The sequence below is a fragment of the Aulostomus chinensis genome, chromosome 1 (genome assembly GCF_037954235.1).
Source record: "Aulostomus chinensis isolate RoL2024-O1b breed Wild chromosome 1, RoL_Achi_v1.0, whole genome shotgun sequence".
Taxonomy (NCBI): Eukaryota; Metazoa; Chordata; class Actinopteri; order Syngnathiformes; family Aulostomidae; genus Aulostomus; species Aulostomus chinensis.
Window position 1 is genome coordinate 60721217 of NC_141320.1, and position 13262 is coordinate 60734478.

At 43.5% G+C, this 13262-nt stretch overlaps 2 protein-coding genes across 8 annotated transcripts in view; one reads left to right on the forward strand and one right to left on the reverse strand.

Moving 5' to 3' along the window:
• Positions 1 to 13262, reverse strand: part of LOC147272611 (interleukin-1 receptor accessory protein-like 1) — a 274460-nt gene that overhangs the window by 250187 nt on the left and 11011 nt on the right. The window lies entirely within an intron of this gene.
• Positions 5802 to 10842, forward strand: LOC147272612 (uncharacterized). 6 transcript variants are annotated; one of them, XM_086197305.1, is made up of 18 exons: positions 5802 to 5966; positions 6085 to 6201; positions 6521 to 6644; positions 6844 to 6939; positions 7061 to 7213; positions 7307 to 7459; positions 7553 to 7705; positions 7799 to 7951; positions 8045 to 8197; positions 8291 to 8443; positions 8537 to 8689; positions 8783 to 8935; positions 9047 to 9181; positions 9271 to 9435; positions 9526 to 9690; positions 9781 to 9945; positions 10036 to 10200; positions 10291 to 10842. In XM_086197305.1, exons 1-18 carry the CDS (start codon positions 5916 to 5918, stop codon positions 10725 to 10727), a joined length of 2844 nt encoding a protein of 947 aa, XP_086053431.1. In that variant the 5' UTR covers positions 5802 to 5915; the 3' UTR covers positions 10728 to 10842. The 6 variants fall into 6 exon arrangements, with proteins under 6 accessions (XP_086053431.1, XP_086053689.1, XP_086053612.1 ...); XM_086197563.1 differs by having other exon boundaries at positions 10294 to 10842; XM_086197486.1 differs by having other exon boundaries at positions 10039 to 10200.

A 13262-nucleotide genomic window follows, 5' to 3' on the forward strand; every position in this document is an offset into this window, starting at 1 on the left:
GTAATCCCATAGAAAACTTGTGGGGGTGATGTCAAAAATGCTGTATCTGAGGCAAAACCAAGAAAGGCAGAGGAATTGTGGAATGTTGTCAAATCCTCTTGGGATTCCTTCACGGGAATGCTAAATCCTAAAAAAAAAAAAAAATTCAGTTTACACAGTAAATATTTGAGGTTGTAAAGAAAAATGCAGAGACTGCTATTTTATTGAACAGCCCAATATTAACTTTTCTCCATTTTCTGGAAAGTAAGAAAAATGGTTACATTGTTCTTCATATGTATAGATAGATAGATAGATAGATAGATAGATAGATAGATAGATAGATAGAAAGATAGATGATAGATGATAGATAGATAGATAGATAGATAGATAGATAGATAGAAAGATAGATAGATAGATAGATAGAAAGATAGATGATAGATAGATGATAGATAGATAGATAGATAGATAGATAGATAGATAGATAGATAGATAGATAGATAGATAGATAGATAGATAGATAGATAGATAGATTTGTGTGTGTATGTATATGTATTCCTCCTACAGTTCAACAGTTCAACCCATTCAATGGAGGAAAAAAGTGTAATCTAAAAATGTGTTTCTAATCGAAAGGGAGAACTGATCGCTATAGCAACTGTATCTCCAGCATCGCCATGCCAAACTGTCCACCTGAGACAGCTTTGAATACATAATTGGAGGCTCTTTTTGCATACGTGGAAAGAAAATCACAGATAAAATGAAAAATCAGGGCTGATCTGACAGAGGGAGAAGAAAAAAAAGTGATGGTGGGTTTTTAATTCATAATCACCCTGAATTAATGATTGAGTGAGACTGAGAGGCACAGGGCATATGGAAAAGAGAGGGCTGCAGATGCTCCCCAGTGCCTGGGGGGCTTCGAGGAATGGGAGCAACTCAGTGCCTTGTCACACACACAAACATGCCTGTATGCATGCCCATAAGCTTCTCACACACACATACACACACACATACACAATCCAACATGACAAATATCTCAGTTTTATTCAGCAATCCCATTTTTTTTTTCCCCCAGTTTAAATTTTAGTGGCCCCAGGGAGCGGAACTAATAAAAAACATATTTACTCTTCCCTAGACAATAAATCTTAGAGCAATATTTTCCTTTCGTTTGGCGTAGCTATGAAAATTAATAACAAATCAAAGTCCACCCTTGAATCAATTTTTTAGATGCTTTACCTGCAGTGTTCAACAACCCGCTCCCCATCTCCTGAATGGATCGCGGCCCTCCACAAGTCAGAGCACAGTTGAAATGTAAACTGTCTCTTTTGAACCGCCCCCCCCCCCCCTTCCTGCTTGCTGCCTTCAGCAAGAGCAAAGGTTTTTTTTTTTCTTTTTCTTTGACCAAAAGGATTATCTGGACAAGCCACAAAGAAATCTATGTGGCTTCATTTCTTGGTTGGAGAATATGGCCCGTCCTATCTTCTGACGTACACTACAGCCAAAGGATGCTGGAGGAAGTGTCCAGCTCCAGCTAACTGCTATCAATATGTACAGCTGGTGAGAGAAACGCAAACCTTTTATGCTCTTGACAATAAAGCAGGCAAGGGATGCCTCGCTGGTGCTTTGCAAAACAGAAAAGATTGCAACCCAAAGGAAAATGTTTGTGTTCTTTTGTATTTTTATAATTTCAGTTTTGAGAATTTCTCACTTGCTCTCACCGTTAATGTCATCAGTGAATCCCAGGAAGATGTGAGATGACCTGGCTTCCCTCTCCATGTGACGCAAATCTTTTGAAAGTTTGCAAGAAGGAAAAAAAAGAAGAAGAAGAAAGAAAAGCGAATTTTTTTCCCCAGTAAGTGGTTGGATTGAGTAGCTGTGTCAGAAGATGGAGGTAGAGGAAAATATGAAGAAATCGTCGCCCTGGCAACGTACATCCTCGTCCCCAATCCATCCTCCCTTCGTGATGTGGTACTTCAAAATTCCCATGAAAACAAAGTGGTAACACAGATTGTGCAGTACTGTTTTGCAGTACATCGACTCTTCTCAGAATCATTGTCAGTTTGGTCATCGTGAGAGACGCTGTGATTCCCATCCCTGTATTTTTGAAAGCTACAAATTAGCTTGTTTCCAAATAGCCAGACTAACAACCCGAGTTCAAATTGTGGATTTTATTCAATTAAACTGACATGCAATTATTTTTGATTCTGTTTGATGATTTTTCAGTTGTGTTTTTTTGCATTTTGGAGGAAAAATAAATTCTAGCTGTCACTGAAAACCCAAGTTTAAAAAAAAAAAAACTCTGCTAAAGTCTATGACACATAAGTAGTGTCCAGATCTGCTAGCACTACTGCTAACATGGATATAAACGACTTCCTACCCTTGTATCCTCCTGCACCTGACACAGAGAAGGTTGATTTGGAATCCCTCTGAGTCTGGGCCAAGCTATCACTAAATAAATTGGGTAGTTTTCCTCTTAATAGAGTATGCTCTCAGATGTTGGCTGAGAATATTAGCTCCAGCCTGTGATGCTGCACTCCTTAACCTGATGATCCTGCATATTACAATCCATGTATTTCTGAAACCCTGAAGTCTGAATCGTGGGTAAAATCCATTTTTGTGCTCGTAATTTGCCCTGAATATGAACTTTTTCAAAAAAATTAAATATTTAAATGATACAACAGAGAATCAAAAGGAATGATGCACTGACAGGATGTGTTTAATGACTCCAAAATGACCTTTCAAATAAATCAGCATCTTTTATACGGAAAGAAGGAACATTATGATTTATGATGAAGTGATAGATTAAAGCTATTATTCCTTATTTTTTAAAAACGTCATCTGGTTCACGCGTGGCCATGCCAGAGGATGTAAAGAAGCCACTCCACCAGTCACTGAGACTGTTCTGCAAGTCATGTTGGGTAAAAGTACGAACTTTACAAGCCTGATGTGGTATTTTTCTTGCTTTAGGTAATCAGACAATCCTTATTGCTATGCCTCGTTGTGTATAAATCATTGCCACTCGTAAATTTTAGCAAAGGAAACAGCTTGCGTTGTATCTTTGATATTTTTTTTCTTCTCCTTTTGCTCATCTGTGTAGAGCCAGCAGTAATAATCCACATTATATTGCAGACAGACACCCACATCGTGAGATAAGCACCATCTTTCAAGCGCCAACTCCATACAGCTTGGTCTTAGACAGAAAAGCCACTTAACCTAAAACAGGCTGTAGGAATAACAGATAGGACTGCCCATCTGGGAGGTATTTGTGTTTGGATTCATTCACAGATCCAGTTGTATTACTGAAGGGATTTTATTCAGTTACTTTAAAGACACGTTTATGTTTGAAGTGCGATTCTATCCTGCAGAGTGAACGCGGGGCATTTTCTAAATCAAAAAGAGAGGGAGTAGAAGTAATCTTAGAGAAGTAGTCTATTTAGATAAGGAGAACGAAGGTAGCGTGTACATACAGTAAAGCCTCCAGTGTTGGATCAGATGACAACCATAATTGTAAAAGTTTTGAAGCAACCACACATCAAACACTGTAGTCTGCACAGCTAGCTTGGGTCAATCAATTTTCCAAAACAATGTTTCCACCTGGATTCAACATTTGTGAGTTTGTAAGGATGCACACCCAACTTATCAGCATGTCCGAATAAGTTGGGTGTGAAAAACAAGCTACAATTTTAGACAGTGATGAAAAGACGTGCCTGATAACGGTGGCAGCACCACCTGCTGCAATCATTGGCTGACGATGAGTCCCTCCGTGATGATCACTGGTTGGCCTTGTCCTCTAAAAATATGTTCCCATTCTCTGCCTTTTTCAATCATGATTCCAGGAAAACACATTCGTGATGAGCAAAAAAGTAGTTGTGATACATCCGACAAGTCCTCAAACTCAGTAAATTAACTGTTTCAAGGTGAGTCAGCACGATGGAAAAGTCAATGAAAGTCAAGGCAGTTGTTCTTGTACGTCACCACATCACAACAAAAATTATCTCATGACGCAGCTGCCATTATTTTCAAACACGTCTGGCTCTTCTTGCAATTTAACGCCGCCCTCAAATTCTTCGTAGGACACCAACTGGTCCGCACATTTCCGAGGACAATGAAAACATTCTCTGTGGGCTTTGTCCCAAATGAAAAGGTGGCATCCATCCTCTTGGATTTGTGCAATATTCCATCTGACCAGCCAGGTTATTTTATTGCACCAAATCACAAAAAAGTTATTCCATACTCACACTTTACAAGCAGAGTAGTTCTAGAACTGCACTCTTTTGATAAATTTACACATTAAATTCTCCATAAGCAAGAATACCTGTGACTCAGAGACTTCCTTTTAACAGGCTTTATGGTGCCCATCTGCCTCTATTGGTTAGGAGGAAAGAGAGAACAAAACAGAGACAAAGACTCTGATAGAATGAGGGACGAAGACAGATAAGGAGAGAAAGAAGAGAGACAAAGATTGACAGACAGACTGACTGACAGGTAAGGGTAAGGTTTGATGAGAGCAGAGGGATTTATTGTGATGAATCTGCCCCCCCCCCCCCTAACAGTCATACTAGCAACGTCGGAGACTACCAGTAACACAGAACTACAACATCCTGCACAGAAGCAACCTTCATGTAGTCTAAACACAGCTACACATAGAGACAACAGCTTTACTACCAGTAAGTGTTCTGACTGCAAATTTACTATGATGAAAGAATTACGAAAGGCACCGCAGGTTCACTCCCCGACCCAACTCAAGGCCCTGGGGTCAGACCAGCTTTTAACCTTACAGATGAATTATGAGGATGAGGCAGAGGGGAGCAGATAAAACTGCTTATCAAGGAGATTTAGGGGAGGTCGTGGTAAAAATTAGTCACATTTCTGGGTTGCACAGAGCCAAAGTTCTCGAACTGAATAATCTGTCATTTTAAACAAGTCGCCATAGGCGCATGCATACACATTAGCATGGGAAATATTTAAGGTATGTTTATTTGCTCGAAATCTTTAAAACGTTAAGTCATCATACAGAAATCATGACAAAAAAGGCTTTTTACACTCAAATAAAACATACTGCAAATACAATAAACCACAAATGTAATACAATTCTGCAGCTTTTGATGCGATAATCGTACAAACATAGTCATCGTCGCCCAGCACACACATAAGTTCCACAATGTAACATTTGTTTACCATGATTGGTTACTTTTGCAGGAAGATGAAATTATTAAAACTGTAAAAAACTCCCCAAAAAGGTAATAAATCATAAACAGAGTAGTACTTATATGACAGGCAACTGTTAACGTATTTGTGAGAATCTTTTATTAAAGTATGGATTTGTTACAATGAAAGCTGCAGATTTGTATTGCGACTTATTATGTTCACGGGCGTGAAACCTGTCTGTGTTGTTGCCATGGTGACTGGGACCTCAAGCAGCTCACAGTAAAATCAACATAGTTGAAATGGAAGTGATGCCACACACTAACTCCACTCAATACACATCCAGTACCAAACCTCAAAACTGACCAAAAAAAAAAAAAAAATCGGTGATGTTGTCAATGTCATTAAAAAGCTGATACCAACTTAAATAGGTGAAAGTCTTGTGAACACTTTCAAGTTTAAAAACATGAAAATGTGCAGAAGTTACGTGGTGTCAAAGTGGAATAAGTTTAGCAGAATCAGAAGTTCTGAGGGCAGCCTCACTTGTGTGAATGTTGCTAAGCAAAATGATTACAAAAAGAATGTAGGAAACGATCAAAGAAAGAATTCTGAGGAATGATCAAAGACAGAATCATGACATCACATTGTAGATGGGATGGCATTATATATGCGTACAAGGAGTCTGAATTCCACATTCGACAGTTAACATTCACCTCTGCGACACAGCTATACTTCAGTATCAGCCACAAAGTTCTCATCCACATTTACAGGTCGTAACCTCTACAACAATCAGCACCATGACTCACCTAACCGACTGCTACTTCTTTTTTACTTCAACCTGCAAGAAGGTAACCAACATTTCAGCACAAAGCTCACATGTACTCTGAACGCCTCGAACCCGTCTGCAAGTGAGGGATGAAAAGAAAAAAGAATATAACATTGTCTTGTGTGTCTTTTACTCTATAGGGAGATACCTGCAGTTTCAGGCACTGCGAAGCAGCGTTGGGCAGTACAAGTGTGTGCAGACTCTGGCAGTGGGGACATTGTTTCAATGTCAACTGCACGCTACGGCACACGGTCAAGGTGAGCAGAAACTGACAAAATAAAACCAGGAAAACCCCTATTTTACCCAGACCCGTACACATGGTCCCAGGTTTTGGATTTGCTGACCAGGGAAATGAACATCAGCCGAGCTATGCCTCAAAGGCTTCTAAATGCTGTCTAGGACTGTCCAAATCACTGACTTGGAGTCAGATTTCAACCTTCAATTTCTGAAAAACCCTTAATTCCTTCTGAATGTATGTTTGTTGTTACATGCCAAGGGTACATTTTATGTAAGCATATCTGATTGAGATGTGCAAATTTACTTTATACACGTTTTAAATCTCTCTCATCAAAACAGAAAAGACGGAAGAAAATCCCATGTTACTGGGCAAAAAAGCCAGGCGGATGCAAGAGGCTAAACTGCGCCTTTTTTCATCCGAGGCCAAATTTCAACGATGCCGTCTCCTTCCAGTCTGAAAAGAGTAAGTGGCCCTAAAGCAGACATGTGGAGAATCTTAATTATTTACGACTGCTTCAAATCCACCTGCAGAAATCTATTTTGTTTCAGCTACAAATTGGTGAACTACTGGTTTATTTTTGAGCTGCTAGCATTTGTTTCACCTGAGCCTATCCACAGACTTCAAATGCCAGTGCTAATTAGAAGTCTTGTCTTTACTCCAGACCTGAACAATTTTAGAGGCATCACAGTGGAGAGAACTGTGTTTGAGCGTTCTGGCCCACGACAGGATGAAGAGTTTGTATGGCCTCCTAAGAAAGGTGAATATCGTCATGTGAACATTTCAGACATATCTAATGGACACCACCTGTAGCCTTTCTGTTCACATTAATAGAAACAGTTTGCCAACAATTTACATCAAACGTTTACTGAATTCAACAGGTGACATCAGCGTGTCAGCGGCTGTGGTGAGTGACCACACTGTAGAAAAGAGGAGGCCCTGCAAGCGGAAGCTGCCATCCCCCAGCAGGCAGGGGAGCCCCACCGCACCACCACCTGCAAAGAGGGCAAGAATACAGACTCAGAGTCCTAATGGTAAGCTGGAGAGACAATCTCTCCTGAAAATAGTTACTTTGGCCTAGCACCTACTTTGGATCATTTACATAAAATGTTTATTAAACTCAACAGGTGACATCAGAGTGTCAGCGGTTGTGGTCAGTGACCAAACTGCAGAAAAGACAAGGCCCTGCAAGCGGAAGCTGCCATCCCCCAGCAGGCAGGAGAGCCCCACCACACCACCACCTGCAAAGAGGGCAAGAATACAGACTCAGAGTCCTAATGGTAAGCTGGAGAGACCACTTCTCCTGAGAATAGTTACTTTGGCCTAGCGCCTACTTTGGATCATTTACATAAAATGTTTATTAAATTCAACAGGTGACATCAGAGTGTCAGCGGTTGTGGTCAGTGACCAAACTGCAGAAAAGAGAAGGCCCAGCAAGGAGAAGCTGCCATCCCCCGGCAGGCAGGGGAGCCCCACCGCACCACCACCTGCAAAGAGGGCAAGAATACAGACTCAGAGTCCTAATGGTAAGCTGGAGAGACCACCTCTCCTGAGAATAGTTACTTTGGCCTAGTGCCTACTTTGGATCATTTACATCAAATGTTTATTAAACTCAACAGGTGACATCAGAGTGTCAGCGGTTGTGGTCAGTGACCACACTGTAGAAAAGAGGAGGTCCTGGAAGCGGGGGCTGCCATCCCCCAGCAGACAGGGGAGCCCCGCCGCACCACCACCTGCAAAGAGGGCAAGAATACAGACTCAGAGTCCTAATGGTAAGCTGGAGAGACCACCTCTCCTGAAAATAGTTACTATGGCCCAGCTCCTACTGTGGATCATTTACATAAAATGTTAATTAAACTCAACAGGTGACATCAGAGTGTCAGCGGTTGTGGTCAGTGAACACACTGTAGACAAGAGGAGGACCTGGAAGTGGAGGCTGCCATCCCCCAGCAGGCAGAGGAGCCCCACCCCACCACGATCAGCAAAGAGGACAAGGCCACAGACTCAGGATTCAACTGGTAAGGTGGAGAGACCACCTCTCCTGAGAATAGTTACTTTGGCCCAGTTCCTGCAGTGGATCATTTATATCAAATGTTTACTGAACTCAATAGGGGACATCAGAGTGTCATCAGTTGTGGTCAGAAACCACACTGTGGAAAGGAGGAGGTCCTGGAATTGGAGGCTGCCATCCCACAGCAGGCAGAGGAGCCCCACCCCACCACGATCAGCAAAGAGGGAAAGACCACACACTCAGGGTCCAACTGGTAAGCTGGCGAGTCCACTTCTCCTGAGAGTAGTTACTTTGGTCCAGGTCCTACTATGAATGAGGTACATCAAATATTTATTAAACTCAACAGGGGACATCAGAGTGTCAGCGGTTGTGGTCAGTGACCACACTGTAGAAAAGAGGAGGACCTGGAAGCGGAGGCTGCCATCCCCCAGCAGGCAGAGGAGCCCCACCCCACCACGATCAGCAAAGAGGGAAAGACCACAGACTCAGGGTCCAACTGGTAAGCTGGCGAGTCCACCTCTCCTGAGAGTAGTTACTTTGGTCCAGGTCCTACTATGAATGATGTACATCAAATATTTATTAAACTCAACAGGGGACATCAGAGTGTCAGCGGTTGTGGTCAGTGACCACACTGTAGAAAAGAGGAGGACCTGGAAGCGGAGGCTGCCATCCCCCAGCAGGCAGAGGAGCCCCACCCCACCACGATCAGCAAACAGGACAAGAATACAGACTCAGGGTCCTAAAGGTAAGCTGGCCAGTCCACCTCTCCTGAGAGTAGTTACTTTGGTCCAGGTCCTACTATGAATGAGTTACATCAAATATTTATTGAACTCATCATGTGGCATCACATCATCAGGGGTTGTGGTGAGTGACCACACTGGAGAGAAGAGGAGGACCTGGAAGCGGAGGCTGCCATCCCCCAGCAGGCAGAGGAGCCCCACCCCACCACGATCAGAAAACAGGACAAGAATACAGACTCAGGGTCCTACAGGTAAGCTGGCCAGTCCACCTCTCCTGAGAGTAGTTACTTGGCCCAGGTCCTACTATGTATGATTTATATTGAATGTTTACTGAACTCAGCAGGTGGCATCACAGTGTCCAATATTACGGCAGTGGCCAGTGACCAGACTAGCCAAAAGGAAAAGAGGCTCTTTGAGCAGAAGCATCCTTCCACCAGCAGGCACAGGAGCCCCACCCCACCATCATCAGCAAAGAGGACAAGGCCACAGACTCAGGATTCAACTGGTAAGTTGGAGAGACCACCTCTCCAGAGAAAAGTTACTTCAGCCCAGTTCCTGCAGTGGATCATTGACATCAAATGTTTACTGAACTCAGCAGGTGGCATCACAGTGTCCAATACCTCGACAGTGGTCAGTGACCAGACCAGCCAAAAGGAAAAGAGGCTCTTTGAGCAGAAGCATCCTTCCACCAGCAGGCACAGGAGCCCCACCCCACCATCATCAGCAAAGAGGACACGGCCACAGACTCAGGATTCAACTGGTAAGGTGGAGAGACCATCTCTCCTGAGAATAGTTACTTCAGCCCAGTTCCTGCAGTGGATCATTGACATCAAATGTTTACTGAACTCAGCAGGTGGCATCACAGTGTCCAATACCTCAACAGTGGTCAGTGACCAGACCAGCCAAAAGGAAAAGAGGCTCTTTGAGCAGAAGCATCCTTCCACCAGCAGGCAGAGGAGCCCCACCCCACCACGATCAGCAAAGAGGACAAGGCCACAGACTCAGGATTCAACTGGTAAGGTGGAGAGACCACCTCTCCTGAGAATAGTTACTTCGGCACAGTTCCTGCAGTGGATCATTTACATCAAATGTTTACTGAACTCAGCAGGTGGCATCACAGTGTCCAATACCTCGACAGTGGTCAGTGACCAGACCAGCCAAAAGGAAAAGAGGCTCTTTGAGCAGAAGCATCCTTCCACCAGCAGGCAGAGGAGCCCTACCCCACCACCATCAGCAGAGAGGACAAGGCCACAGACTCAGGATTCAACTGGTAAGGTGGAGAGACCACCTCTCCTGAGAATAGTTACTTCGGCCCAGTTCCTGCAATGGATCATTTACATCAAATGTTTACTGAACTCAGCAGGTGGCATCACAGTGTCCAATACCTCGACAGTGGTCAGTGACCAGAGAGAAAAAAAGAGGAGGCCCTGGAGGCGGAGGCTGCCATCCCCCAGCAGGCAGGGGAGCCCCACCCCACCACCATCAGCACCGAGGGCAAGAATATGCAGTCCTGGTTTGACGGCAGAAATGCGACCTGCTCATGTTGTCCAACCAAGCATCAATAGCACCTCCACCAATGGATTGGTCCCTAAAGGAGGCGAGAAGGGTTACGTTTCAGATGTTCCTGTCCAAGACTCTCAACCGATGTCGGAGACTCTGTCGCTGTTGGAGGTTCCCCGTCGCCCCAGCCCTGTTTTAACCATCTGGATTGAGGATGAAGTCGAGCTGCTGAAAGAGAGTGTCGATGATGACTACTTCTTTGACGACATCGCAAACGACAGTTGGTTGGACAACTAGTGCAACTGGAGTGAAAGCAGGGGACCCAAGACACTGGCTACAGACGTGGGCCGGGACCAAGAAATTCTTTGTATTTTTTTGTGTAATGGATTTTAATGTAACTTTTCTATTTCAACATGTCCCTATGAAAATAAAATAACTAGAACCTCTAATGCAAATGTGACAATATTTGATGTTATTATAATATTAAAGCTTATTCACACCAGACATAATACCAATCAAAGATTACAAAAGTAAGCAGAGGTAATGAAATAATATGATTTACAGAAAGTACTGTGACGGTTTGTTCAATTAGTTTTGGGTTTTTTTTCCATTAAACTCCTTGCTCTGGAAGTCCGCTACATATGTCTTTGAAACACTGAAATGCTGCAAGAGGTACACAAGAGATGTCAGGAGGAAGCACTGACAAATGGCAATTACAATTCTTTTCCTCCATTTTGACTAGAAGAGAAATTCCCTGCAGAAAATGCAATGTGAATACAAAAAGTCAAACGGGCAGAGGAGATTTGGAAGACAGCATACATGTCCCTAAGAGTTGAAGATTTTAATATTTGAAAGATTTGTGGAGCTGTCACCTGAGCAGAGACACACACAAATCATTTTCATTGAGAAAGCAGAAGGCGGCTGTGCAGAAACACAAAAACAAGTCTACAACTGTGGCTGAAATGAGTTCAAGAATAAAGACAGACCAGGCGACTTTACAGACATGCTGACAAGACCTGAAAGGAAATAAAATGACCAAATGAGCTGGACACTTTGATGTGGAACAAACCGGACGACGTGCTTCTTCTGCAGTCTTGCAGAAGCGATGGCAGTTAAGAAAAACCTTTACGAGCTCAAGACATTTATTTGTGAGGTAGTTTGTGGTTTTTGTGGGTATAACACGGCTTCATGAGGCACAGGTTAAGAAAACAGAAAAATCATGCTTAAACCAAGGTCAAATAGTTCTTTTGGCCAAACAGGTATATAATGTGTGGCTTTGAGCTGTCTCAGATGAAAGATGAAACAACGTAGCAATATCTACTCAGTCACTGCTCCAAAACAGTGATCCTACATCACACTGCGAGACAGGGGACCAAAGATATCCTAGGACTGATGTCTGAAAGTGTCGAAAATCTGGGATAACCATCTCACTGTGTGACCGCAGCGATGACCCACAACTGCGAACAAACTAGACGGAATGATTTATTGTGTCGCAGCCTGCGAATCAGGAGGTTGTGTCATCATAAAGTCCGCACTGAAGTGTTATCCAAGTTTTTGGGTAGGTCCAAGTAGTTTCCAGTGTCACCATTACGATAGCAAGCCCCAGATGCTGGTCCACACCACTGACCACAGTGACAAGCACTGGGTAGGTCACACAGATGTCATTCCTCTATTATTCATGATTATTATCTGTCCCTGTTACATACATTCTGCTTCTCACACTCAGGCAAAAATGTGTCATTTTATATGCCTTGAAGACTAAAGTACGCGATCTTTTATATCAAAGACAGAGACGCATGTTGCTGGCCAACAGTGTGTGCCTCCCATGCATTTGTCACTCGCCAGTTTCCATGGGAAGAGCAGGTTCATCCATTCCCGCCAGTGAAATAATGGTGTGAGAAAAGTGCTGCCAGTTACAGAGTCTCGGTTTCTGATGCACGATGGTCAAGGTCAGAGATTGCGACAGATTCTTGCCCCAATAACGACCCCGAAAAATGCAAGGTCAAGATTTCTCATGTGACACATTACTTCAAAATTATACCCCCTGTTGCTTTTTAATGGATGTAAAATGCAGCGCTGCCGGGTTAAATTGCAGCATTGATTACATATCCGTCCAATATCTCCAGTGTAATTTGGCCTTCAGAATTTAGCATTTCCAGTCAGCAAAGAGAAAGTCAATCATTCACTTGTATCCATGTTTTTATTGATTAAACAAAGACTGCTATGGCTGCTGTCTCATTTCTGTGTTGCTCTCTGTGGAAAGGTGAAATATCAAAGTGCACTTGAGTGTTCCTTTGGAGAGGTAAACCCTCAAGAGGTAATGGGACCGAAGCTGCGCCTCAGTGGTCGTCGGCTATCCCTACTCGCCTCTGAACACAGATGGAGATTCATCTGTTGCCTGTTCCCTCTTGACTCGTTTTCCCTTTCTATTCCCATCCCCTTGCCCCCCACCCCACCCCTCTCTCAAGAGCCTGTCTGCCAGCAGAAGCCCTGTACCTCACCGTGTGCTTATCAGACAGTTTATCCTTTTCCTGTGGGCACCATCCTCCATCTGTGGCTGTGACAGCCAATCGCCACACCGAGGGTCCATTCCAAGCCGTGATTTAGACACCCGGCCTTGCCAGCGCTGCTCTATCAACTCCCTCTTTCCCCTCTCTCATGTGAATTTTTCACACTCAAGGTGCTCAGCCTTATTCTCTCTTGCTCACAAACTTTATATGCAGGCACAAACACATCCTTTGCTTACCTTAACACATGTATCAGACAGAGGAAGTATCAAAAGCAAAGTGATGGAATGATAGGAAGGGACTAATGAATAGGCTCTGTGTTTAC

What these genes read in the sequence shown, in the direction of transcription:
- LOC147272612 (XM_086197305.1), top strand. Translation starts at nt 5,916, where the DNA reads ATGACTCACCTAACCGACTGCTACTTCTTTTTTACTTCAACCTGCAAG. An exon ending in ACACACTCAGGGTCCAACTG is followed by an intron (nt 8,444 to 8,536) that starts GTAAGCTGGCGA and finishes TAAACTCAACAG; the next exon opens with GGGACATCAGAGTGTCAGCG. An exon ending in ACAGACTCAGGGTCCAACTG is followed by an intron (nt 8,690 to 8,782) that starts GTAAGCTGGCGA and finishes TAAACTCAACAG; the next exon opens with GGGACATCAGAGTGTCAGCG.